At 39.5% G+C, this 27359-nt stretch overlaps 1 protein-coding gene across 2 annotated transcripts; it reads left to right on the top strand.

Moving 5' to 3' along the window:
• Nucleotides 1-650: 650 nt before the first annotated feature.
• Nucleotides 651-26710, top strand: sdc4 (syndecan 4). Of its 2 annotated transcripts, none has more exons than XM_074637308.1 (5): nucleotides 651-941; nucleotides 20305-20551; nucleotides 20675-20718; nucleotides 21568-21766; nucleotides 23219-26710. In XM_074637308.1, exons 1-5 carry the CDS (start codon nucleotides 885-887, stop codon nucleotides 23368-23370), a joined length of 699 nt encoding a protein of 232 aa, XP_074493409.1. In that variant the 5' UTR covers nucleotides 651-884; the 3' UTR covers nucleotides 23371-26710. The 2 variants fall into 2 exon arrangements, with proteins under 2 accessions (XP_074493409.1, XP_074493418.1); XM_074637317.1 differs by having other exon boundaries at nucleotides 653-941; nucleotides 20308-20551.
• Nucleotides 26711-27359: the final 649 nt, after the last annotated feature.

Genomic DNA, 27359 nt, shown 5'->3' with positions numbered 1-27359 from the left:
TTTACCATTTACACAGGTGTCGCTGTTAACAAGCATTTCTGATCCGACTACTTCTTCCACCACCGCATGTAATGTGCAACATGCTCATTTTAAATTATTATAAATAAATAATAAATAATTATATTTTTTAAATATGTAATAAAGTTTAAGTTAAGTTTAAGTTGAAACACCTTTAGTGCATTAGTGGAGCATTAGTGGAGTAAAAAGTACAATATTTCCCTCTGCAATGAAGTATAAAGTAGCATAAAAGTGAAAATGCACCTCAAGCCTGCACTCAATCATCTTAGTTACATTCCCACCTCTGTAATCGACAGTGTTTATCATTCATGTGGGGGAAACTGTATCACTTGTAATCAGAGCTCCTTGCCCATAACTCTTAATAAATACTGCTAATGTCCCTATGTACAGAAATGCACACAGGCTAAATATGTATTGACAATCATTAAACTTCCTGAAACTGATATATATATACTTTTATTTTGAAGCACACCGGTGTTTTTCATTGTCTACATCCAGGTAGCGTGACGTGCAGAGGGGGCGTGGCCTACCTGGTTGAATGTGAAGGATTTACCGTAAATTATGAAGAGGTAGGGAGGACGTCGACGTCACAGCTCGGCCGCTGATTGGAGGAGAGCTGGTGGGAGAGTGCGATATAGAGCAGATGAAACCGTGCAGTCCTCAGTGGAAGACAACCGGTCACCGGAGAGAAAGAAACAGATAAAGAAGACACAGTCTAGGAGGATAAAGTGGAACATTTCTCAACAACTTTTTTTTGCTTTTGTTGGACTATATATTGGGGACCCCAAAAAAAACTCCTGCCTGAAGCAACACTAGTGTACTGTACTTTTAAATCTCCTTTTAAAAAAAAGAAAATAACTTTAACCATGCTCAACCTCTGCTGCCTCGTGTTGATGTTATCTGCCTCCGTTTGTTCAGAATCGGTAAGTTGTTTTTACTAATGTTTTAATGCTTTTTTTCTTTTACATGTTTGGTGTTGTACAAAGTTAGTTGGATAATAATCCACAGAGGCTGAATGTTGGTAGCCAGAGTTGAGGCTAGAGTCCAGTGAGGCATCTACAAGCCTGCTGCTATTATCCAGTATACATGGGGCCCAGTTTGGGGGGCTGGCTGGCAAGTCACTTTTCCTGTCTCTGATGGGCAAATCACTGGGACATTTGGGCTTTTGTTTATTTGTTTTGCAGAATTTAAGACTATACAACATAACAAAAACAAAAAAAAGAATAATATACAGTGCAGGAAGGGGCAAAATACCCCACTGGGCTTATCTGAAGCCTCCACCTATAGAGACAAGATTAATATAAAGAAATAATATGACTACATACATCAACATGACTGTGCATGCTGTCCAGGTGTCCCTCCTTGTATAAGCTGACCTACTGACTATTTTGTTTATTTGTTTTGCACAATTTAAGACTATACAACATAACAAAAACAAATAAATGAATAATATATACAGTGCAGGAAAAGGCAAAAAAAACACTGGGCTTATCTGAAGCCTCCACCTATAGAGACAAGATTAATATAAATAAATAATATGACTACATAATAGTGATAACAAACAATTAGGACAAGATATATATATATATATATATATATATAATAACAACAATAACAATACAGTAAATATATAAAAAAAAGATAAGTGTGTGTGTGTTGTGAGGAGGATATTGATTTAAATATCTATAAAGACTTCTGGGTAATCGTAACCAAACAACATTGTGAGTGGGAAAAAATAAGAAACATAAAAACAGATACATGGGGAAAAGCAATTTACAAGACAGCAATTAAATGATCCTTTAAGCGACTTTTGAAACATTTGACAGATGAACAGTTTATTGATATATGTGAAAAGCTACTCCATAATTTGGTTCCCCTAAATCCCCTAAATTTAAAGGCTTTTAAATGAATGACTCTCTTTTGATCAATTAGCCAAAGAAAAGTGCCCCCACTTTTAGATTTTAACCCCTCCTCCACTCTCCCTAGTCAAAGAGTAGGTAGGTGCATGCTAGACTTGTGTAGTCCTTCATGTGTTATGGTTGTAGTGTCTTTTTTTTCCACACTTGTTGTTGCTGGATATGATTTGTGAAGAGATTGACAACTGTTTAGAAACTTCAGATGAGAGTTTATTCTCTTGGCATCTAAAATCACGTTGACTCAGAATAATCAGGTTTATTGCCAAGTAGTTTTTTCCACATACAAGGAATTTGTGTTTTGGTGCATAACAATAAACATAGTAAGTAAGTAAGAGAAAAATAATAATGAAAGCAAGTACAGCAAAAAGTCAAGAAACATAAATATAGAATAGAAAACATCACAATAAAAATAGGCCCACAATACTATGAAATGGGTACAATAAAAATAGTATAAAATAAGTACAACAATATATGTTTTAAAATGAAAGGAATGTGCAAACGTTCCCAGTATGATGTATAAAGAATATGTGCAGTGTACAGAGATACTAGTCCAAAAGATGTGCATTAATGTACCGCATCAAGACAGATGTGAAGCCTTGCATTTTTCAGTGGGCGTCCCACTAAAAACGTCCTCCAGGGACCACTAATACTTGGGGAGATAAGTTAAACAGTGTCTTGCTGTGTTGTGAAAAGCAAAAGGCTGACTTAATGCCAAAAGAATGTGTGTGCTGAGGAGCGTCACTGAACTGGACGTGGCTGACAACTACAAATGTTATTTCCCAAGGACTGCAGATCTTCCATGTCTAGTTTTCTGAATTTAGAATCATGACGTGCTGTAATTATTTCTCCAGGATATGACCTGTCCTGATTTGTTTGCGTTGGCTTTGACACATATTATGTCACATCTATTTTGTTCTCCATCATTTTATGAGACTGCTGTCTGGTATATTATTGACACCTTTATTTTACTGCCACCAAAGCTTAGCTTCTTTGTTAACTATTCATGAAATGTGTGTTATTCAAACACCTGAGAATGTCATGCTTTTTGGCCCATGGCTTGATGCCGTCCACCCAAAGGAAAGAATTGCCATGAGATAAGAGGATGTGTGTTAGAATAAGTGTCATGTGTGAATGGGGAGAGAGGATCATCATATGTATTAGATTTATCTCAAGGCTGGCCCACAGTAAAGATTTTTCAAGTCTTAACAGACTTTGAAAATGTGAGAGACCCCACACATAACGACGTGTTATGTTCAATTTAACAGTTTTGTTCCTATAGTGTGTGTGGAGAGCAACAATTTGGCCAAAACAGCACACCACACACTAACAGATTCATTCATGAACAACAAGAGTCTAAAGAAAACGGAAATCTCGCAAAATCTCTCGCAATCAAACGTGACTTTAGTGTAAACAAACATGGCGGACGACGGGCAGGAAGAATTAGCGATTCGTTTTTGCGCTACTTTATACTGAAAATGAACAACGGATGGATGAAGTCATGGAGACACATTAAATAAACACTTGTGTTGTTGCCACAAATCAACAAGTTGGTCCTCCATTTCTTAATGCAAAACGCAAAGTAGTAAGATTGACTAACTCATGCATTAGCCGCAGCCGCCAAGACGGCGGCGGTTGTCCCTCCCGTCAGCTCGGTTCTCAACTGGCTGTCGTTCTTTCCCACGTGACTGCGTCATCGGTTGTCCTCGGGTTTCCCCTCACACAACAGGATATCCTATCGTAAATATTGAAAAAGTTTGATATTTACGATTTGAAATCGGTGCGGCCAGGATGGACTTCCGATACCTATACTGTATGTACAGATTTAAAAGAGTAGTGACAGACCAAGTATTTGATCAGTGTGCTTTGTACCTTTTCATTTAGCGTAGATGGAAAACAAGAAGGGGTCATTAAATCAAGCAGCGATTATTGTATGTTTGGGACTGAATTAGTGTCCATACAGTACAGGACACATCAAAATGTGCAGTATGAAATTCATATATGGTGTCATCATATCTGTGAGGAGGCTGTCATTTATGTCCAACCTCACATTCTGCAATACTTATTTCTAATTGTGTGCATACTGGATTGCTAATACAGGCTGTCTGGATGCCACCCACACACAAACGCATGCACCCTTTCCCCCCCAGTTAGCCCAGTTGGTCAGTAAATGGGGTGAAAGGGTGACTAGCAGCAACACATCCAGGCTGGAGCACATTCCTGAAATATACCTGTTATTAAGTGTTGTCTAAAAATGATTTAAAAGGAAGCAGGAGTTGAAATATGAAAGTCATATGCTTCACTGTGACGTACTATGACATATTGAAATTTCCCATGTGGAGCCAGAAACTCTCGAAGACACTAATCCCGGATTGTAGACCTGAACTTCGTCTGCCTTCGGGCTGCTTCTTTCCACCAACACGTTGCTGTCATGAGCCAGCGACTCCCAACGAAGCGCTCCCAGTCGGTCGGATCCACCTCGCCTTTACAATCCGTTACATTCCTCAAAGCCTCGTAGCTTCTGCTCGCTCACTCTGCCTCATCTCGTTGTCACCCCCCCACTCCCTTCCCCTCTCTTCTTCTTCTTCTTTTTCTTTTTTTTTTTTTGATTTCCACACTGGAATGTGACCTTTGGTGACCTTGACCGGCCCTCTTGGGGATTTTGCACACTTGGAGGGATCTCAATAGGGCCCTGGGGCCTTTTCATAAGGGACACTCCTTTCCTCTAGCTTAGCCTAGCGTGGTTACACCTACAGCTTTCCCACCAAGATATACTACGTTTCTATTTTTTTCTGCTCTTTAAATGAGCTGTAAGTTTCCAGATTTTGACTTGTTGCTTCTTTATTCGTCACTCAATCAGTCTCCCCGCCTGTTCCCACTGTCCCTTTCTGATCAGTTGTCATTCTTAGGTCAGCCTCAGCGGCTTTTCTCCCTTTTTCCTCTTTTTCTGCTGCACTTTCCTTTGATGGATACTTAGCCTCTGAGCTATGACGATCCTTCCCTCCGCGCCCCTCCCTCTTTCCAGCCTTTTCTTCTTCTCTACCCACTGAGGTCATTATTGGTATGTGGGTTTGGCGTTCCCAGCTAATCGATAACAATGTTCTGCTACCTGACAAAAGAACACGCTCTGAATGCTAAAAAAGGTTGGTGTTTTTTTTGGAGCCGCAGGCATGATTGGAATGTTTACATCAATGGACTTTCTTATCAAATGGATGCCAAGAGACTTATACTTGTTCTAATCCTGGGAAGTTATTGCTTCATTTAGAAAAGCCTTTTGCTGCCAGAGCTAGAACAAATCTTTCTAAGTCGACCATTTTGATTTCAGTCAGATATGCTGAGCTGTGGTCAGGCTGAGGCCTCGTGTGCAGTTTTATCAGTTTGTCCAAGATAGACCGGGCCAAACAAATCCTGTTCTTCATGCCTTTTTTTTTTCCATTGACCTCAGCATTTCTTGCCCATGTATGGGAGCACAAGTCACTACAAGTCCTTCATGACCATGTGGGTGAAGGTGAAAGATAAGAAAGTACAGTAACTGTTTCTTTTTGTGGCTTAAAAGCTGCACTGTTGGACTAATTGTCTCATCTTTATCGGACAAAAGTGAAACAGTCTTTTCAAACTTTGAGTTCATTCCAATTAGTAGTGTCGAATCATCTTAATTTACCAAATGTGCTTGTGATGGCAACTGCGGTGGTTAATCAGGGTTAAAAAAAAAAATCCTCTTTGCCCCAGAGTTAATCCATGTTGCACCACCAAACCTCAGCTTCTTGCCTTTTGGAGCCTCGGGGCTGAGTCCATTTGTTATATCTTGTTGGAATGTCACTGGTTTTGCATTTAGCCCTGAATCATTTGCACGAGAATGAGCCAGGTTTTTTTTTTTTTTTTTTTTGAAGTTCTTTTTTTGTCTCTTTTGCATGATGGGGTGCACTGAAAGCCTGTGTGGTGAAAAGAGCGTAGGGAAGGAGGGAGCATGATAAATAGTATCACTAGGATGTAATAATGGTTCCTGCATTGCTGTCCGCTGGTCTATAAAATCCCTTTGGGCTGAGGAATGTTGGCACAGAGAGGGGAGGTTTTTGTCCTTCCTGCCTGTGATGGAGAGCAGTCGAGAACCTGATTCCCCCCCCCTCCCTCCATCCCCTTTCAACCACTACATATTCTGGCAGTTGTAACGGGAACTATATGAATACATTTAAGGCAGAAGTCGACCATAAAACCCCCCTCCCATTCTGGTTATATCACTTTCATCCAACTTTTTTGGACTCTTTTGTGCTTGAGCAACTTTCTAGTTAATCATAGGCTGGACCTTTTTACAGCGGGGCACAAGTATAATGTAATAATGACTCCCTCTTTATGTCTTCAAGTTGCTGACCCAAAGACATCCAGTTTATTCATGTATTTCCAGCATTTACCCATTGAGAACATCACTATCTTTTTGGACCAATCGATTCATTGACTAATCATTTCAGCTCCACAGGTGTGTCTGTGTGTATATTTAAACACAATTTTAACCCTCATAAAATAAATTGACCAACAGCACGTTCTTATTTACGCTGACAGCCTGGGAGACGTGCAGCTCAACGCAGCAGTTTCCTTCAGATCCACCTCCCCCATTCTTGAAAAGAAAAGCTGTTGTGGCTTTGTGGTGGACTAGTAAAAATATAGAGGGCCATGGCAGAACATGGAATATGAGCCTTGCTGCGTTTCCATTGGGAAATGTATCGGCGAGCCTGGAGGGAGGCCGTTTGATGTCGGTCCTGCAGCCCCTGCCTCTGCTGTCCCATGATACCCTGTCATACTCTGACAGATGGTTATTCCAGGCCTGAAGCCAGACTGTTAGCAACTATCAGCACTGATGCACTCAGTGTTTTTTTCCCCCCCAAGCAGAACAGATGTATCTGACTTGTAAATTGGAGGGAGGGAGCATGAAATGTAATAATCAAAATGCTCCACCCTAGGGCTGGGCGACAAAATCAGATGTCCCAATAATGTTGACTTAATATCTCTATCTGTAATGTGACAATATTTTAGGGGCCGACACTTTTGCACACAGAAGAAACAGTCAGTCTAACGTGACAGAAGTTTGTTGTGAAGTGTGTGTGCTGTATGGTTAGAGGAGTATGGTCTGTTTTTAGTTAATCTTGCATTATGTGGACTAGAGCTACAATGATTAGTTAATCTGCAGTAATCATTTCAGTTATTTTTAAGTAAATCTGCCAAATATTCTCTGGTTTCAACATCAATGTGACACTAAATTAAAAATCAAAGATGTTAACAAAAGGGAACTTTATACACAAAATACGTACATGGAAATAAGATTGATGGGATTATATTCATCAGAAGTATAAATCATTACATGTCCCTTATAAATTAAAAAGAAAATACCACTAATTTGTGAGGGGAATGTGTTTATCCTTTGATTTTTGGGTTGCTGGGGGAAAAAAACAAATATATAATGCCCAACAATGACTGATGGATATGACTTCAGGACATCTCTGATTACAAACATGCTGAAAATCAAACATTTACTGTATCAATTTAGATATTTTCGAAAGTAAAAGTCCCTAGAAGTGTATGATTCAAGCATTACATTTTTTTTCCATGGACTAGTGTTAAAAACGTTGACAAATTACAATAAATCGTAATGTTGAGTCGCAATACTTGTAGACTCACAATACTTAAAAATCGCAATACATATCGGATCGGCACCCAAGTATCATGATAGTATCGAATCGGGAGATATGTGTATGGTCCCAGCCCCACTTCCTATGGCACATGCTGGCTCATTAGAATATACCACCCAAAGCTTGAGAACTACCTTTGCGAAGACGCACCAGATGCATTTTTTGTTTTGTTTTGCGAGCCAATCAGAGCAAACTGGGCTTTTTCAGGAGGGGGTCTTAAAGAGACAGGTGCTATAGCGGGAGCTTTTCAGACAGAGGGTGAATACAGGTATATTCAGACAGTCAGTATGAGAAAAGATAATGGTATGATCCTGGAAATAAGCATGACATGTCCCCTTTTAAGCTTTTGGACTGTTGGATGGACAAAACAAGCAAATTGAAGATGGTAACATTAGTCAATAATGTAAATAATCATTGGTTGCAGCCCAAATGGGGACTTTTGCAGCTGTTTTTTGCAGCTCTTCTATGGTAAAGACGTATTTGTGTAAAGTAGAAATTCTTGTGCTGTTCTCTAGAAATGTACATCCTGCGAACAAAACAAAATTGACGGAATTTCTGTCAAACTTCTCTTATGCCACACACACACACACACACAGTGAGAGAGAAAGCCACCAGAGATCATAGAGTGCTTTTGGGTGGTATGAGGGCTTCCCCTTGTTCAGACATCCTTCCTGACAAATGGTTCTCAATACTACAGTACCTCTTTGATGTGGTCTGTGCCGCAGGCAAATGTGTCTCAGCATTAATGTGTGTGTGTGTGCGTGTGCCCCTGTGTCACTCTGTGTATCTGCACTTTGCATCACAGTGTGTGAGGTCTACCTCTCTACATTAGACCACCAGTAGCTCACTCAGCCAGCACATGTGGACACCACAGTCCCTAATCTGATTGTCGTACAACAAAGGCCGCCTTCGTGTTGTGAAATATGTTGTGAATTGGACAAAAATGCCAATTTAATACTGCTGAAGATCATAACCACAAATTGTTTGAGTAGAAATGAAAAGAATGCTGTTTTAATCTGCATTTTCTTTTGCATAAAGTACCAACTATGTGAACTTTATGTAAGGAGAAGGGGAGAGTTGCTGACTCCAGCAGTGCTGTTACCGCCGGCCGTCAGAAAAGATTACAGGGAGGTGTGTAGAATATTCCCAGTATAGGAATTTACCCTTTAATGCATCAGGAGCCATGCTGCGTAAATGTGATCCTTCCCTAAAACCAAGGCTCATTTAAACATACTTAGCACTAGAAGAGGGTGGGGCTACTTTAGGTGCTGGCTGACCACTTCACTGCAGGATATCGCAGCAGTAGAAGTCAAACCACGAACCTAGAAGAACCATCACAGTCAGTCGTTGGTGGCTTGGCCCAGGCTCTTAATTGTGTATCTCTCTGTGCAGAGTGCCATGGCTCCATTGTAGAGAGGAGAGGAATGTGGTGGCTGGCTGAGTAGCCAAGGTCTTGGCTACTTAGCTGACCCACACGGAGAGACACATTCCTCAGTCTGCCAAGCTCAACAGCAGCATGCACAGCTTCATACAGTCTATCGCCAATCTGTTTTTATTTCTTTAAAAGGAGACATTTTGATAATAACAAGCACATACTAACTCACATTTCTCAGAAAATCTGATGCAAAATATTTTGAAGGAATATAATTTGAAGATTGTGGTTTTCTTTTTACATCACACTTTACATTACAGCTCAGTTCAATGCAATTAACAAGCGGTGTATATATGGAAATCTATATTTTTCCCTATAATTTCGTTTGAAACTTATTATTTAAATGATAAAATAATCACTTTTCATTTGTCAAGTATTTAACATAGAACTTTTATACTTCACATAGAAGTATACAAAATAGGCTTCACCATGTGGTTATTTCAAATAGACTATTGAATTACCAGAAAACATGGTATATCGTGGAATATATCGTTATCGGGATGTGAAATTACCTATATCGGGATAGAAGTGTTTGGCCACATCGCCCAGCCCTAGCTGGTAGATTGATTTCTGTTATCTTTGGACGGAGTCATGCTAGCTGTTTCTCCCTGATGAAGAAAACGGCGCATCCTCGGCCGATTAATCAGTACCAGAAATGCATACCAAACAAGTTGTACATTAAAGTTTTGTCTCAGGTAGGTATTCATAATGTGACTTGCACTGTGTGTTATGAGTCAGGCCAGCTCATGCATTAATATGTGCTGGATGAAGTTGAAGATTAACCACCCCAACATAAGAAAGAGATCTCTCTGCCATCACGTTAACCAATGTCTGAAGAACATTCAGTCTGACTTGAGCTGTAATTTAAATTAACTTGTTCATGGTGTGTCTGGCATCTTTCTCGGGAAATACAAAGTCCCTTTTTAATATGTAAATGGAGCTAAAGAGAAGCTTGCTTACTGGTATTATGAACTAGAAATTGGACTGATCCACAGCTATGTAGGATAAAGAGTCGAGTTAAGCATCTTCTCTTGGAAATGAATTGGGGTCTTTGTGACTAATATCCAACAATGAATGAATGGACATCCTCACGTGTCCAAAACACTTAAAAGTCTAAAAAAAAAAAGTCAGTTTATCAGCATGAGTCATATTCATGCTTTTATTCAACACTGTCTTTGATGGATATTTCCTGTTTCCCTGCCTTTTTCTCATTATTTCCTGCCATTTAAAGCCTCAAGCCGATCGTGTAGCTGATAATAACTCCTCAGTAGCTTACATTTAGTCTATTGGGCGGTAATGTCTTTGATGTAAGGCAGCGATATGCTTGCCTGAGGGAGTGACATCAAAGACATGGAAGAGCAGGGAAGACATTAGAGAGGCACGGCTTTTCTAAGAGCTCGGCTCGCTCCAGGCATTCGGCTTATTTGCCCATCAGTCGTGGATTTGGTAATAACGGGGGAATCATCCAATTGACATGGCAGGATGGCGTCATCGGTGGGAGGAAGTGACCAATAAAGGGCATTACAACAAGACCGGGGACGTTCCCTCAGGAGGTGCTCATCAAAACTCGATTAGGCTTATCAGTGGAGACTGAATCAACACTGTCTGCTGCACAGCTGGCCCGTCTGTACAGCTTCAGTCTTATCTCCAATGGGCAGGAAAGGAGTTAAATTGAAAAAAGTGTTCCAGGTCATTGTCAAAGCTGAACGCAACAATGTTACTCACTTTACTGAGTAATATTTGTCTTTGTGATAAAGACGGAACAGCCCTGATTGACTCAACACGTTCATTATGTACTGTAGTTCAGTGCTTCTAGCTGTGTTGTAATTATTCAGGATGCACTGATGCCAAATCCGGATCGGATATCGGGCCTATACTGACTCAAATGGGTGGATCGGGTACAGGCGACAATGGGGACGATCTATTCAAGTACAATATATACTGGAATGTGAATTCCTGTTTAAGTTTTGACCAATTTGTTGCTGCATTAAAAACACTTTACACTTGAATTGTAATTCCTGTTAATTTAGAAGATATTTTACCAAGTTGCTGGTGTACGATTTATTATTTTAATAATAAGTAATTCAATTTATTATCAATTTACTATGTATGTATTTTATTCATTGGTTACATTATGTTTACAAAGTTAGGAAAGTAATGTTTAAGTCAAGCCTGGTTTGCCTTACACACAAAATGATCCCAGTCACTTCCACACAGTGAGGCATACAGCTTATCAATTAAACACTGGTATTGGATCAGTACTCGGTATCGGTCGATACCCAAAGCCTATGTATCACTATCGGTATCGGGACTGAAAAAGTCGCATCGGTGCATCCCTAGTAATTATTACGTCAATAGATCTCGTCATACAAGCCCAACCTCTCCATCTGTATGTTGTTGGGATCAAGTCAGCTGTGTGTCATGTTGCCATAGAGTCTCACATGGTGCTGGTAGGTGGAAATACTGCTATAGATAGACCGGGCGTAGGTAGAAGGAATCTAGAGCTCGGCTGTCAGAGCAAAAGGCAAAGGTAGGTGTGTGTTTGAGTTCCAGTGAAGTCCAGCATGCAGTACGTGTTTATCAAAGGACAAATGAGGCCCTATAATGGAAATAGTCAGTGGCTGGTTTTCAGGCCCTGTGAAGGACTGCGTGTAGGAGCAGCAGCAGGGCTGTGCTCTGAATAAAACACTCAACTTTATGATTTTAACAAAGTAATGACCCCATAATGGATCACTCCTTATTATAGGGCTCTTTGGATACTACAAACTCAAGAACTTGGACTCCTGAAGTGAGTGTGTGAAGGTTCAACTCACATATGTATGTGTGTGTGTGTGTGTGTGTCCTGTAACAGAGTTACATCAGGGGTCAGAAGTGCATCTTACAAGCAGACCAGGAGACACAATAAATGGTGCAAATCCTGCTGGTTCAAGTATCACCCAGCAGCGGGAGGGGGAGGGGGAGGGGGAGAGGTTGAAAAACAGGATGGGAAATGGAGGGAGTGAAATGTGAAGGGGCAAAGGAAAAAAGGGAGTTAGCAAAGACAAGGACGTAGGGAAGGGAGATTAAAGAGTTGACTTCAGATCCTGATCAAAAAACCACATCTTCCATTTCAGTTTATTTTGGCTCCTGGGGTCATATCGGGCCAAAAATGGCAGCTGAATATTGCATGAAAGAGGGGAAAAGGTTAGAAAACAACAATAATTGTCTTTTCTTGAAAAGGTCAAGAGACGTTGGACATCACAAAGAATAAGGAAGCACATTCCTGCGTGCTGGTGTTTCTTTTCTGTCTTTTCATACTTTGTACCTCCTCCACGCCACCGTGTGAATGGACCAGATGCCTCTCTGTGTGCCGGCAGATGGAGGGATTGTTTCCCCAGTTTAATGAAGGGAGGCTGCTGGAGGCTTATCCCCGGTTACCTTGGTCATTGATATGCTCTTGAGGAGTCCACTGGCATTGTTTGGTGTCAATGGAAGGGACAGACCCAAAGGCTGGGTGGCGGGTGTCTTGACAGACTGCCTTTCAGTGAATGTGGACAATTGGGGAACTGGAAAGTTTAGGACCTCCATGCTGAGATAGGCAGGATAAACAAGGACAAGACGGGACAAGAGGCTAGACTGAGGGGTGAAGTGTGCGGCAAGACGCGAAACAACGCTTTTTATTATTGTAGAGCTTTTATGAACTGTGGTTTGACAAGAGAGTGTCATCAGCCAAACATAAGATGCTCCTGAACAAATTTTAATTTCCTGCAGAGTCAACCAAATTACAAATTGTATGAACTAGGGCTTTCAAGTTAAAATAATTAATCGCATGATTGTCCATAGTTAATCGCTATTAATTGCACATTTTTTTATCTGTTCAAAATGTATCTTTAAAGGGAGATTTGTCAAATATTGAATACTCTTATCAACATGGGAGTACTTACTTAATACTTTATAATGAATAGAGCTGAAATGGTTAGTCGATTATTTTCCTGTTGATCCATTTAATCTGCAAATATATTGATAATCGTTTTAATGCCAAACATTCTCTTCTATAGTTTCCTTTTTGTGAGAAAATGCTTTTTTTCCTCAAACAAAACAAGACATTTGAAGACGTCACCTGGGCTTTCAGAAAGATATAATGTCAGGTCAGATATGATGATGTCGAGGTCACGTAGTCGATGGTCTCTACAGTCTTGGGGGTGTTTTTGCTTTGACACAGCAAGGCCAAATGAGCTCTGTGATTAAGAGGCTTTTCATTGAACAAGGGAAAGCTTTGTTTAGCTGTTAGATGACCCTGACCTTGTAGGTAGACTAGTAGTCCCAGATAAAAGGTCATCTGAACTGATAATAACTATTTTATTTAAAGTCTTTGAGAGCAGGACTCCCATAAGACAATGAAAGGAAAAGCAAGAAGTTAAAAAATTAACAATTTTTCTAGAAGTCGGAGGTTTGATGAATGCCAATATTTTTACTGACTTGCTCCTTCGTGCTTTGGAAACCGAGAGCGGTGAACTGAACTCCATTGTTGCTGCGTGTTTTGGTACAATAGCTCGATTAAATGCTTAACACAGAGTGCGTCACTACCACAAACGGAAATATTATTTCCCAATTCTCTCCATTAAACCCATTTAGTTTGGCTGTAATCCATATCCGGCTGCTTATCAGCTGTTGCACATTAGGCAGAATATATGAGGCACTGGTGGGAGGACAAATGATCTGTTTTGCGTCATAAGTGGCTTTTCAAAATGTCTGACAAATAATGTGGTTGACCAACTTTGAGTCGAGAGTTTTCCCTGTGAAATGAGATTTAGATTTTGCTCTAATGACAGGATATTTCATATTTCCTTTGGTTTCTCCCAAAAACAATGGTTAGCAGAGATAGCAATCATGGGCTTTTAGGATATCCACATTCTTGGAAATCTTTTGTTAAAAGCATCAACATCACCCACATGCATTCTTGCACGTTTACTGTACATGAAGTATGTTGTTGTTCAGTCCTCCAGGATGTTGAGTTAGCCTTTTGTGGCCTCCCTCTGAACCACAGTGTGCTGCGCTTTAATTAAAGCGCGTAGCCAGTTTGTGTCGCTAAGCCCATTAAGGCTGTGTTTGTTGTGAACAAATTAGGCTTAATATGAGGGTGACAATATTTCCTCTCCTATTTTATGTGTCAGTGATGCTAGGAGATAATGATAGTGTTTGGTTACACATCTAATACATTTGTATGTATCTTTTAGAGTTTGAAAAGGAATCCTGGCAGACACTTATTTCCATTTTGTCGTGAGGATCTTGTCATTTTTTTTCAGTTTATAAAACTGAATTAATACTGTTTATGAAATGTATTGACACTTAAGTCCAATACTTGGCCAGCAGGCAACCATTACTGGACGGATTTGGGTTTAACAAATCAGACAGGCCCTCGTTCACTGTAAAATTACCATGTGAGAGCTGATTTCCATGTTGACTTGGTTACATAACCACTGTTCAGGCTGTTCCCTACTTTCTCTTCACCAGTCTGTGCTGGTTTAGATGATAGTTGGTGTAATATGCATGCATACTTTAGTTTTGTTTGTACTGTAATACAGTAACGCATCACTTCCATCCTTTGTAGGGTTTTTTAATAAGTCTTCAGGCTGTTCTGGCACACAGACTTTACTTGTGTGAAACCGAGACTTCCTGTGTCATCCTCTGCTCTGTGTTGTGGGTGTGCTGTGTTCCTGAATACGTTCTTGGATTTTGGAACAGAGTGAGCTTGTTTTTGTCCGAGGCAGACTGGGACTTGGCCTGAATCCCATCCTGGCTTTGCTTCCTGGGAGAATATAGTAAAGATGAAATATCCCCCACATCTGATAGTAAATTCAGTCATCATAACAAAAATCCTTCAGCTTTTGATCTTGGTCTTCCTGCTCTTTCTTACGGAATAAACCTGGCCTGTTGGGACAGGTCTCAGTCAGCCTCTAAGACAGTATGCTGTTGTTTTAGAGCACACAAGGCGGCAAATGGTGGAGTTTCTTTTAGCGCGTCTCTCCAGGACACACATGTATGTCCACATTTCACCGTAGGAGGGTTTAAAGGTCAGGGGCAGTCAGGAGGAAGGGGTTTATTGACACTCCAGGACACTGATAGGGACGAACATATTGACTTTTCGGGTATTGAACCTGTTGTCTTTCGCTTATCAGACAAACTCTGTGTGAAACTCAAATACACAAATAGTACTTTTTTGTTTTTTAAAACTCTTGGGCTGAACAGAAAATATGTTTTTATCCAACAAGGCAACAAGTGGAAGGCAAGTGTACAATGAACATATATGGAGAATAGCTGAATAAAGAATGGATATTAACCTGGATGTTTCAAGGAAAACCTACTTTCCCTGTAATTAGTACCAAATTATCTGTTTTTTCCCCCCAGGAAAGCCATTAAGAAATAATTCAGAAAATACAGATCTGTGAAATAAAGTGTATACGCAACAATCAAAGTTAGTGTTTTTTAAAAACTTGAAATACCAGGTTATTTATAGAGTGCAACACTCAAAAACTATGCTAATCTGTTTCATCAGGACTGTGTGGGTGTGGTTTGATTCATGATCATCACTCAAAGCAAAAAGCTGATTGAAAAAAAAAAAAGGTTTTCGGGGCTTTAAAACCTGCTCGCCTCAAACCATAAAGTAGTACACAGAGTGAAACATGCCTCAGGGAATGATTTTAAATATTAGCGTTTGAATGAATATGACTCATGCTGACATACATGATTGAATAAGCCTGACTCGGATGGATCCATATTATCATCTGATTGAGTGGGATTCCTATAAATGTGACTCAGCGGGCTTGTCCCAGCACGCCGCAGCAGCAGTCGACCTCCATCTGAATGGCAGCGAGGAAATGAAGAGCTAGTAGTCACCATTTTAAGGCTTAGGATTAGGTACACACACACACACACACATACACACTCACAAAGGCACACAAGCATGCACACACACACACAGGATCACAGCTCCCCTGTGTCCATGTATAGGGTTTAAATGAGGACATAATGGAGCAATGATCCCCAACTAGGGGGACTTGTACCCCAGAGGGTTACTCCTATAGTTGCCAGGGGATACGTGTAAAGATTGTGGAGAAGCTCAACTAATTATGATTTGATTAAGAAAATATATTTACATATTTGTTTTAAGGAGGAAAACACACACAAATAGGATTACATATTGGTATGATGTTGATTTTAAGTATGTGTGTAATAAATTACCAGCTACGACGGACTTAACAGTACATGCCTCCACCAGACAGTCGGCTGTAACGTGAAAACTAGTTAGCAAGCAAACACATAAGTTAGAATAGTTCAATAAAAGTTAACACTATAAATAGTTAGAAGCCAGAATATGTAAGTATTCAAACACACAGAGCACACATGCCCTCATCAGCCCACCTTGTTGCTGAGTGGAATCACAGTAAAATGGCGGCCCTTGTTTGAAGCCCTTGTGTAGTCACAATGGGGCATTCCCACCCCTCCTTCTTGTCATATAGGCTACTTTTAAAAAGAGAGGCAGAGGGGATTACCTTCAAACACACACATAGTTACTATGCCAAGTATTTGAGAACACACACACATAATGCATGGAGGCCCCGGGCTGGCTTAGCCACCAGCTAACGCTTAAAATGAACTGAAGACTCAGATGGAAGCAATTATGGGGAGAACTCGTGATGTCAACATAAACTCAGTCTCTGTGTGTGTTTGAGGGACAGTAAATGAGGATGTTGTTGGATGGCCAGGCATGTTTCCAGTGTGATTTGTGGTCCGCTTTTGTTCTCAGTAAATGGAAGGTTTCATTGGAAAAAAAAAAAACTTCCAGCACTGCGCTGCTCTCTCTAGTATCTTCAGTCTTCTTTCTGTTTAACAAAACACAACGATCGGCTGCCTCCTATCACGTAACATCCTGTCAATCTGTCGGTGATCAATTTTAGTTATCAGTCAGGCCTGGTGCAGTAGTTGAATGTGTCACAAGATCACAGCCTTTGAAATAAGAGTGTAGAGTCCATTTCAGTACGCTTCGTGTTTCATTGATGTAGAGCTGCTGCTAATGATTGTTTTCATAGCTTAATCTGCCGTCTTTTTATATCAATTAATAGATCAATCATTTAGTCTGATGAAACGTTTTTAAAAACTGTTGAAAAAGTCTCACAATTTGCAGTCCAAAACCCTCAACATATTTCATGTAAGATTTGAAAACACAAAAAGTAGCCAATTTACATTTAAGAAGCTGAATCCAGAGAATATTTGTCATTTCTGCTTTAAAATTGTATAGCAATTTAATTCAAATTGATATAAGAAAAACAGACATACTGTTAATCTTTACATTTGAGAAGCTGGAATCAGATGTTATCTGCAATTTCTGCATTTTTAAATGACTGAAACGGTTAACTGAATTGTAAAAATTACTGCCAACTAATGTTCTCTCAACTGACAAAACAATTGACTTGTTTCAGCTCTGCATTGATTTAATTACTGCCTGATGGGATTACAATGTTTTAAGATATCAAGGTCTTCACCATGTATTGTACTGTTTTTAAACATTAACCAGGGTGATTTAAAATGGATGTGACAAAAGAGAAAGACGCAGCACCATTTCCTTCTTTCTCAGTCGTACCATTATATTGCCATTTAATCTCTTGTGTCTGATTGGCCCTTTCTTGAGAGACCATGTTTGCTGGTGCACTCTTATCTCCACTCTTTGTAGAAAACATGGAGTACAAAGTAAAAAGCTGCTGTAGTGTGAAGGTATTTTAGTTTGTATGGAAAAACTTGAAAGACTTTAAAGCTTTTGAATGAGCTGCTCTGCAAGTTAAGGACCTGGTGATAAGCTTTTCTCACCTCGTTTTACCTCCCCGTCCCCTCTGTTTAGTGTAGCCCTTATGCTGATTAAATGTGTGTGTGTGTTGCAATGATAATTAGGCTGATGGAGGTGTGTGTTTTCGACCCATTCACCAGTCTTGTGTTTTAATCCCATTCACGCTGCTTACTGAGCAAATGGTCAATGAAATTAAGTGTGCTAATGTGATTAGAGGAGGTTGATGTGTCTTCATTATGTTAATCTTCATAGTGATTAGAGCGACCGTGGCTTTACGGGCAGGCGAGGGAAGTCCCCTTATTCATGTAGGGCTGCAACTAACCATTATTTTCATTATGGCTTACTGTGCCAACTATTTTACAATTAATTATTTGGTCTATAAAATGTCTGTCTACAAGGTAGAGTAAGTATGTGTGTGTATATATATACTATATATATATATTAATTCAATAGCAAAAGAAAAATATTGCAATAAATCCATTTAGGGCTGCAACTAAATTATTTTAGTTTTTAATTAAACTGCACATGATTTTCCCGATCAATCATTTGATCAATAAAATGTCAGAAAATTGCGAGAATTTTTTTTTTTTTGTGGAAAAAACCCCAAAGATATTCAGTTTACTATCATATCTGACAAAGAAAAGCAAATATTCCCTTTGAAGAAGCTGGAACCACATAATTTTTTTGTCATTTTTGCTTGAAGCATGATTAAAACGATGAATCAATTATTGCAATATTTGCAGATGAACTTTCTGTCAATCGACTAACCGTTTCAGCTTTCAGTTATTCGTTACAGTTGTTTAAAAAGCAAAAATGGCACATATTCTCTGGTTTCAACTTCTCATATCTGAATATTGGATGCTTTTATGTGCTTTAGATCATTGTAAACTGAATATTTTGGGGGGTTTTGACTGTTGGTTGGACAAAACAAGACATTTAAAGACATTGTAAATGTGTTCACATGTATCTGCAGTCTCTTGGAAAAAGAACCAAACATTAAGGCTTCTACAATTGATTCACAGACCACTTAACCCTTTACACATTGTGTTCTGTTGGTCCTGTGAATCCCATCACATGTACCGTATGTATACCGGTATGTAATTTCAATGTCGGGCTCTTAACTGACACTTATCCAGCTTGGAAACATTAGGAAGGAAAAATAACCGTCTTATAACAGTTAGTGAGATGTTTTTTTCATTACGCTGACGTCTTTATTTCCCATCATATCAAATGGAGACGAACTCCAGAGTAGTTGTGGCCACAGCAGTCGCCAACTAATAGTGGCTTTTTCCCCGCCAAACCTCTGTTTTGGTCTGTGTGTGGCATCAGGACATCACGGAGAGACGTGGATGTGTGTTTTATTTACCCCAGCATTCGTCACTCTGTTAGTCTTTTAGCATGTAAACGCATATTAATGAAATTTAGAGGACAGTTTGTGCTTATTTTGATGACGCTGTGGGTATGAGTGGTACTACAGTGACTAATGAATTTAAAAACTATTTTATTTTAAACTTCTAAACTTTGGAGTGATCTCTGGTTAGTCTTGTAATATGCAGGTTTGGTTTTGTCAGGATTTCCGCTTGTCTCGGGTCATGTAACCACCATGCAATTGGAAAGGGTAATAACAGTTTTTCTTCTTTTGGCTCTCCTGATCGTTGCTCTGTACAGTTCATCCAGGGCGAGAGACTTTTCTCTAGTCTGTGGTTTAGAGTAGAAAAGGACCTCCAGATGATGGCTGGTTACCTGCCATCATGGCGTGCGGAGCTGGTTGAACTTGCCGTGAATTCTCCGGACAAGGAGCGGCTCTATTCACACATGGGCTCAATTGGACATCATAAGCCCGGTTCTTTTTTCTCTCTAATGTTACTTTTAATGTTATCAAACAAAGAAATGTCCTAAATACTAGAGCACTTCCTTGTTTTATGACTAAAGCGGTACACGAGTTGAAGCAATTGAAGCAGCAGTGCTGTGTATGATTTACTAATCAGCGACAGTCATCCCTGCAAAAAGTTCCTGTACATTCAGAAAGTACTTTCCCCCCCGATCAGGGCCTTTTGGGAGGGGGGGTAAAAAGGCCCCGTACAATGTCCCCAGAACTTAATTTAAACCCTGGTCCCTGCGGTCGAAAGGCAATGAGTTCCACAAAAGGTTCTTAGTTCCAGGTGGAAGTTCCTAGAGTGGAAACGGGCTATAGCGTCTTAGCACTAGGGAGCTGGCAGGGTAAAGTCCGTTTAGTGTCCGGGCCAAATGACTCAGACATTTGCGTTCTCACATGCATTTCCTCCGGGTAATATCCAGATAAGTTCAGGGTTGCAGTGAATGTGTGAAAGGATCTTTAGTCTTCTCTTCACCTGTGTTAAATGTCAGAGTAGCTCCTCCATGTTGTAAATATCCAGACAGTGTATCCCTCTGACCCCTACTCTGTTTCTGGTATCCCAGCAGATGAGGGAGACAGAGACATGGATGCCCATGAAGACCACACAGACGGCCGCCATGTCAACACACCATGACGGCCTGGAGTCGTCGGGAGACTCCCCCAACGGCTCCGACTTCGGCTTCACAGACGATGACGAAGACGAAGAAAACGTCGGATACGACGAAGCAGACGACGACTACTACCCCGACGAGATGTACGATGATGAGGATGAGGACGAGTACGACGAGTTCTCTGGATCTGGTGACAAAGGTCGGTCTTTACAAATGCTTTATAACATTTAATATCTATTTAGATTAAAACCGGAGGTTTATCTTGTAATTATGGTTATATTCTTGAATTAAGATTAAATGAAGAATTTGTTTCTTTCCACAGCAACAACTGTGTCACCTGGAAGAGAGTCCAAGCCATCAGTTAAGGTGAGAAAATTTCTAGATTTTGAGATTTGATTTAATGTAAATACAGCACATCAGACCGGCAATACGTCATCTAGAGTAGGATTGCATGACCACGCCCCCCTTTTAGGGGAAAACAATCCCATATCTCTCATAGAAGGTAACAGCATAAACAGAAGAAGTTGAAATATGTCTCCAAATGCCCAAGAGTTGCTGTAGTTGGTTGAACCAACAACAAATCCAACAACGCTGATCTCCGAATTGAAATCACAACCTATAGGTCAAACAGTTGGCTATTAACACGTTGATTATTTACAGACAACACTTAGCCTAGAGGGATTCAATCAAACATTTATAGAACACTGGATAAGCAATATCAGGCCACTGTGTTGGACGGGGGAAGACCGAAGGGACATGGTGGCGATCGACCTTCCTTTATTAAGGTATCGCGAACGCTGAGGTTCAGGCAAGATTGCAAAATAATTATTAGACATGTGTTTAAACAAATGTTTGTATAACAAGAGATGAATGCATGCGAACTTGTCAAAATTACAATCCACACATGCATAAAAATGGCATTGAAATCTATGGGGTTTTTCTATGCCCCAAAATCAAGCGCGGCCTTGACTTTCTGCGAAGTACCCGTATGTGCCGGTCTGATATATATATTAGAATACTGGAGGAGAAACCCGTCATTCACTGGATTGAATTCCCAATTGTTGTATAATTTTTATAATATTATGGTTTGTAGACTGAATCAAAATGATTAAAATGCGGTGTCATGCTGCTCAAGCTTTAGGGTTCAGTTTATTGACTTTATGTATGCCAAGACGGCAGGATGGTGTTTTTAAGTCCCTCTCTCTTCATCCTCAGCCTGATGTGAATGACAACAAGATCCCAGAGGTGGAGCGCCCGGTGCAGCCAACCGTCAACGAGGTGGACATCGTCCAGAACCGTAACGAGATCCCCCTGCTGACAAAAGATGCCGAGCCCGCCGAGGAGCACCCATCCAACGTCCTCATGTCCCACGCTAGCGACGACAGCATCTTTAACAAGACGGAGGTCCTCGCAGGTCAGTACCCATCCTGAATGGTTGTCCACGTCTCGATTTTTTTTTCATGCAGTGGTGAGGGAAAGAGAAGTGAAAATTAGGAGATCAGAATGTTGAAGACATGTTCTGGTTTTTAAAGTCACACATTAACAGGATCGCTGGTTTGGTTTTGATTCAAATATTTTTGTATTCATGAGGACATCAGCCGCCTGATTCAGAGTAAAAACAAAACAAATTGTTGTGTTTTGGCTGAAAACTATGTTGTGTTTGAAAGGAAAACTAAATGTTTTCTTCAGCCAGACAAAAGTCCTTGAGAAATAAGTTTGTTGTCCGAGGATATCCTGTTATTTTCATTCATGATGAAAACAACCACTTCAAGAAAAGAAGAATTTAGAAATCTTTACAGGTCGAGAAAGAGAACCATAAAAGCATGAAAACATATCCTCAGCTGTGTAATTCTACACAAGGTCATCAAGAAAGTGTTATCACCAAAAGTTTACTATAATTTCATTTGGATTCAAACTTTAATATGAAGGAAGTGATGTGAGAGTTTCATTCCAACCTAAAGTTAATAGTTAATACACTTATAATTAGGGATGTGCTGATCAGGTTTTTTATATTTTAATAAGGGCTGTTGATTAAACTATTTAATCACATGATTGTCCATAGTTAATCGCAATCAATCAACAATTAATTGCAAATTTTTTATTATTTATTATATTACTATTATTTCAAAATGTACCTTAAAGGGAGATTTATCAAGTATTTAATACTCTTATCAAGTATGAGTGGACAAATATGCTTCTTTATGCAAATGTGTGTATATATTTATTTTTGGAAATCAATTAACAACACAAGACAATGACAAATATTGTCCAGAAACCATCACAGGTACTGCATTTAGCGTAAAAAAAATGCTCAAATCATAACTCAAGCCTAACAGGCAACAACAGCTGTCAGTGTGTCAGTGTGCTGACTTGACTATGACTTGCCCCAAACTGCATGTGATTATCATAAAGTGGGCATGTCTGTAAAGGGGAGACTCGTGGGTACCCATAGAACCCATTTTCATTCACATATGTTGAGGTCAGAGTTCAAGGGACCCCTTTTGAAAATAACAATGACAGTTTTTCCTCGCCAAAATTTAGCGCAAGTTTGGAGCGTTATTTAGCCTCCTTCATAACAAATAATAATAATTAATATTGGGAGTTCAATATGATACTTATATATTGACCTAAATGACACAGCTGACAGTCAAGTTACAACCCCAAAACAAGATCAGATGGAACTAAATTCATTCCAAAATACTTTATTCTGTGCCAAAGATGCTCAGTACTCATAGTAAAAATAATTAAATGCATAGCAGCATAAAAATGTATCTGACACATTGAGATAACGGCTGTAGATACCAATACCAAATCTTCTCAAACTTTAAAAACTCTAACGTGTCTCTCTGTCATTCGTCTCTTCCAGCTCTGATCGCGGGCGGCGCAGTCGGCCTGATGTTCGCCGTCCTCCTCATCCTCCTCCTCATCTACCGCATGAAGAAGAAGGACGAGGGCAGCTACGAGTTGGGGAAGAAGCCCATCTACAAGAAAGCCCCCACCACAGAGATCTACGCATAGACCCTCATCTCCCCCACCACACACACACAAACACACACACCTCACTCCCTTAACCCCTAAAAACCCCAATCAGGGCCAGCGTCTGGCCTCACAGTGCCTCATCATCATCATACCTCCTCATCCTCACTTTTCTTCAGCGGATTGACGCTCGATAACAAATCAGGAGAGAAGCCCCGACAACACAATCGATTGACTGACTCCTCCTACCTGATGTATGCTAATGTTATTGGTGCTCTCTTAACCAATCGGAGCCTTTGTTGGTCCTCTCGTCCCTCTCTTTTGTTTTTTGTCAAACAAGGAAAAAGGAGCAACAAGAGTGGACAATTTTCAGCTGCGGTACACGGTGATCATTTGTGTTTTTTATTATTTTGTCCCCATGTCAAGAGAAAAAAACAACAGAACTTACAACTGAGGACTTGGAGAACTTTCAACTCCGCTTTCTCAGTGTTTCCCTTCCTCTTTTCTTTCCCCACCTTCCCGTTAAAAACACTAACACTGTGCAATGATTCTTTGTCTCGGTATGGTACACATCAACAGTCCAGTTATTTATTTTCCCTCTCTTATTCCTCTGAACCTGTTTCTTGGACTGCGGCTTCTCACGTTACTGTAGCAAATGACTTTTATGTGAACATTTTTAGTATCATTTTTTTTAAAGAACTCCTTGTAATGCAGAGAGATTTCAGAATTTTTTTTTCTATTAAAGATCCCTTCATGATGGGAATGAATTGAGCTCATGTCGTTCAAATTTATTTTGATTTGAGAAAATATACATCACTGTAACACTGTAGATTTACTCTCCATCGTCTGATAGAACTGATGTTAATAATTACAAGATTTGTTAATTTTTATCCTCACAGTGCTCCTACTATTACAGTGAGAGGAGAGACTATTTTCACCAGCACAAAGTGCCGAACGAACACCGTAAGATAATAAAAATACGTTTATACTTTTTCTTTAAACCTTCTGGCATGTTTTGTATTTCCTCCTGTGGGGAAAGTCCCATCAGTCTGGCACGTAGAGTCTGATAAGTAAGCTATACTAATCCAGAAAAAGAATTTGCAAATACTGTATGACTAAGGTCACACACACACATACACATACACAGCTACACAGCCACACAGTTGCATAGCAGTGTGTTGAAGATGTTTTACCACTATAATAATTACCGCTGTGCCTCCAGGGTATGTTTTCTGTTATTGTGGTGAACTCGACTGGAGTCAAACCAACATGCTCCTACAAGGTGACACACCTACATTCCTCACACACACACTCACACACACAGCTCAGTCATGTGCAATGGGAGCAAAGATTCAACACCATGACAACCGAAGCTGCTGACTTTCTTTCACAGTGACATTCAAGCTTGAAGGAATAGTTTGACATTTTAGCGGAGAGTTGGATGAGACAATCGATACCTCTCTCATTATCAGTCTGTTAAATATGACTCTACAGCAAGCAGGTGGTTAGCTTAGCTTAGCATAAAGACGGGAAACCGCTTGCCTGGCTCTATCCAACAACTCAAGACAGTTGCATGATCACAGAGTTGGCCGTGTGAGAGTTGAAGATACTGTACGCTGACGATATAACACTATCTATCAAATTTGGGTTTAATTGCATGTGGAAAATTTAGTTTCCTGATCATAATTACAACTTGGAAGTTGACATGAACGCTTGTTGAACTGTCGTTTTTACACAAATGAGATATAACCGGTTCATCACTGAGCTTTAGAGGTCCTAGTAGATGGATTCTGTCACCTTTTGGACAGAACCAGGCTAGCTGTTTCCAGTCTTTGTGCTAAGCTAACTGGCTGCAAAAAAACACGAGTGTTATTGATCCTCGTAAAGTACATAAGCGTGTTACCCGAGATGTCAAACTATCCCTTTAACTCTGCCTCTTTAAGTCTGTGAAGTTTTCCCCGTCATGGTGCTTATCATCCATTAACTTGTAATAACTTTTCTATTCATGGATCCAGTAAATTATGTGATTATTTGTCCAATGAAAAGACATTTTAAGCTCTGTGATCGGAGAAACTGGTAGTTTTGGTACTTTCTGTTGTTGTTTTTTTGTTCTTTTAATCATGGGGTTGATGTTTTCTCAATAAGCTACACCGACAATGTGTTGTTAGGTTTATATTTTCATTATGGGGTCTATGAGCAATCACTATGAACAGGTTTGATGCTTACATTTCATAGCTGAAGACAGCAGCACACAGACTGGTCTACCAAGGATTTGTATATAGTCATTAGATAAAAATAACAAAAATGGAAAAAAAAGTTTAACTTGGTACTTAGCCACATCCTGGCAACAAAAAATATCTACCAAATATTTAAATGCCAAATTGTTTTTCCTGTTTAATTTTTGTTTCCCCCAACAGTAACGTTCATGTGATTTACTGTAAATGTAAATGAGAAAACTGTTTTGATACTACCAATGCTAATACTAACTCGCCTTCTCTCATTGATCTCCAGTGTTTGTTTTTTTTCCTCCAGTAGATCAACTTGTTCCCTTTTTTTGTATTAATTTAACTGTCAAATTATTTTATTGCCTTCTTTCAGGTTGGGGTGTTTCCCCCTTTTTAAGCTGTTGTATATGTGATTTTAAAAGTTTTATATACACTAGTTTGAGATTTTCAGAGGCAAATAGTTTTGAAACTTTTTATTTTGTAAGAGTTTCTATTATCTTTTAGACTTTTTTGTTTTTTGCTTTTGTATTTATGTTTTTTGTTTGTTTGTAGAAGGATTGCTTATGTGGTTGGTGTTCATCTCGTTGTTCAGGGGATGTGATGAGCCATGTTGTCCGTAGCAGACCTGGGTTGATTACTAGCTGACAACTTTCAGCTTTTCTTTTGTTGATCTTGATTTTGCTAACATGTATTTGATAATTCAAGGTCGCTGCCTACACGAGCTGCCACGCAGTTATTGAAATGTCTTGACATTGGGTTCAAGGCTTTTTATCTCCCCAAGGAACAAAAAGAATTTAATCCAGAAAACACTTATACTTGTTTCAGCAACTATCAGATGACCTTGACCTCAGACAGAAAAGTAACTGATTAGATTTAGACATAATCTGTCAACTTCAGCAAATTAAATAACTTCACTGTCTTTTTTTGAGGCAGTAAACACTTTCCAGGTCAGCTGTCTCGAAAAAAAAAAAACTTTCAGTTGGTAATCATCCCCAGGTCTGGTCAGTGAGCATGGGAGAGATACGTATGTTCTGCTGCTTAATGTCACAAACACCACATGTGAATCACCAATGGAGTGGAGAAGCCAATGAATCATTGGTTTCTGCATGCAGGTTCTGATTTATTATTGGAAATAAAGCTATTTTTATGCACATTAACATTTGAAAACGCTGTCTTTGTTTTTATATTCTATGTTTCCTGAGTGAGAGAATCATGTGGGAAGACTCATTAGACACGGTGCCTCTTGAGCCCTTATCTGACTTGTTAACAGAAAACAGGTAATTCCATATATTTGAATTGGAATGGCGGACTCCGCCACTAACCATGAAAACTACTATATAAAGAGGTAATTATACATTTAATGGCTATAGACCCTTTTACAGCTGACGTCATAAGAAATATGCGTGTGCATATTGGCAACAGAAGTGACCTTTTGCTCCAGCCATCCAGACGAGTTTGCTAGCTTTTAACATTGAATTAAAACAAGGGCTGTAAATCGATTAAAATATTTAATCACGATTAGTCGCATGATTGGCCATAGTTAATTGGAAATTAGTCACACATTTTTTTATCTGTTCAAAATATACCTTAAAAGGAAATTAGTCAAGTATTTAATACTCTTACTCAAATATGCTTGCTTTATGCAAATATATGTATATATTTATTATTGGAAATCAATTAACACAAAACAATGACAAATAGTAGCATTATTTGAAGTAATAAATATTGTTTTGTTCTTTTCAAAATGCTGCCATGTGTAATTGATTGCTTATCAATTGCAGGATCACATATAACCTCAGCAGCGGT

Source organism: Sebastes fasciatus, chromosome 1 (assembly GCF_043250625.1).
Source record: "Sebastes fasciatus isolate fSebFas1 chromosome 1, fSebFas1.pri, whole genome shotgun sequence".
NCBI lineage: Eukaryota > Metazoa > Chordata > Actinopteri > Perciformes > Sebastidae > Sebastes > Sebastes fasciatus.
The sequence above is the reverse complement of the archived record's forward strand: the minus strand, read 5'-3'. Positions and strand labels throughout refer to the sequence as shown.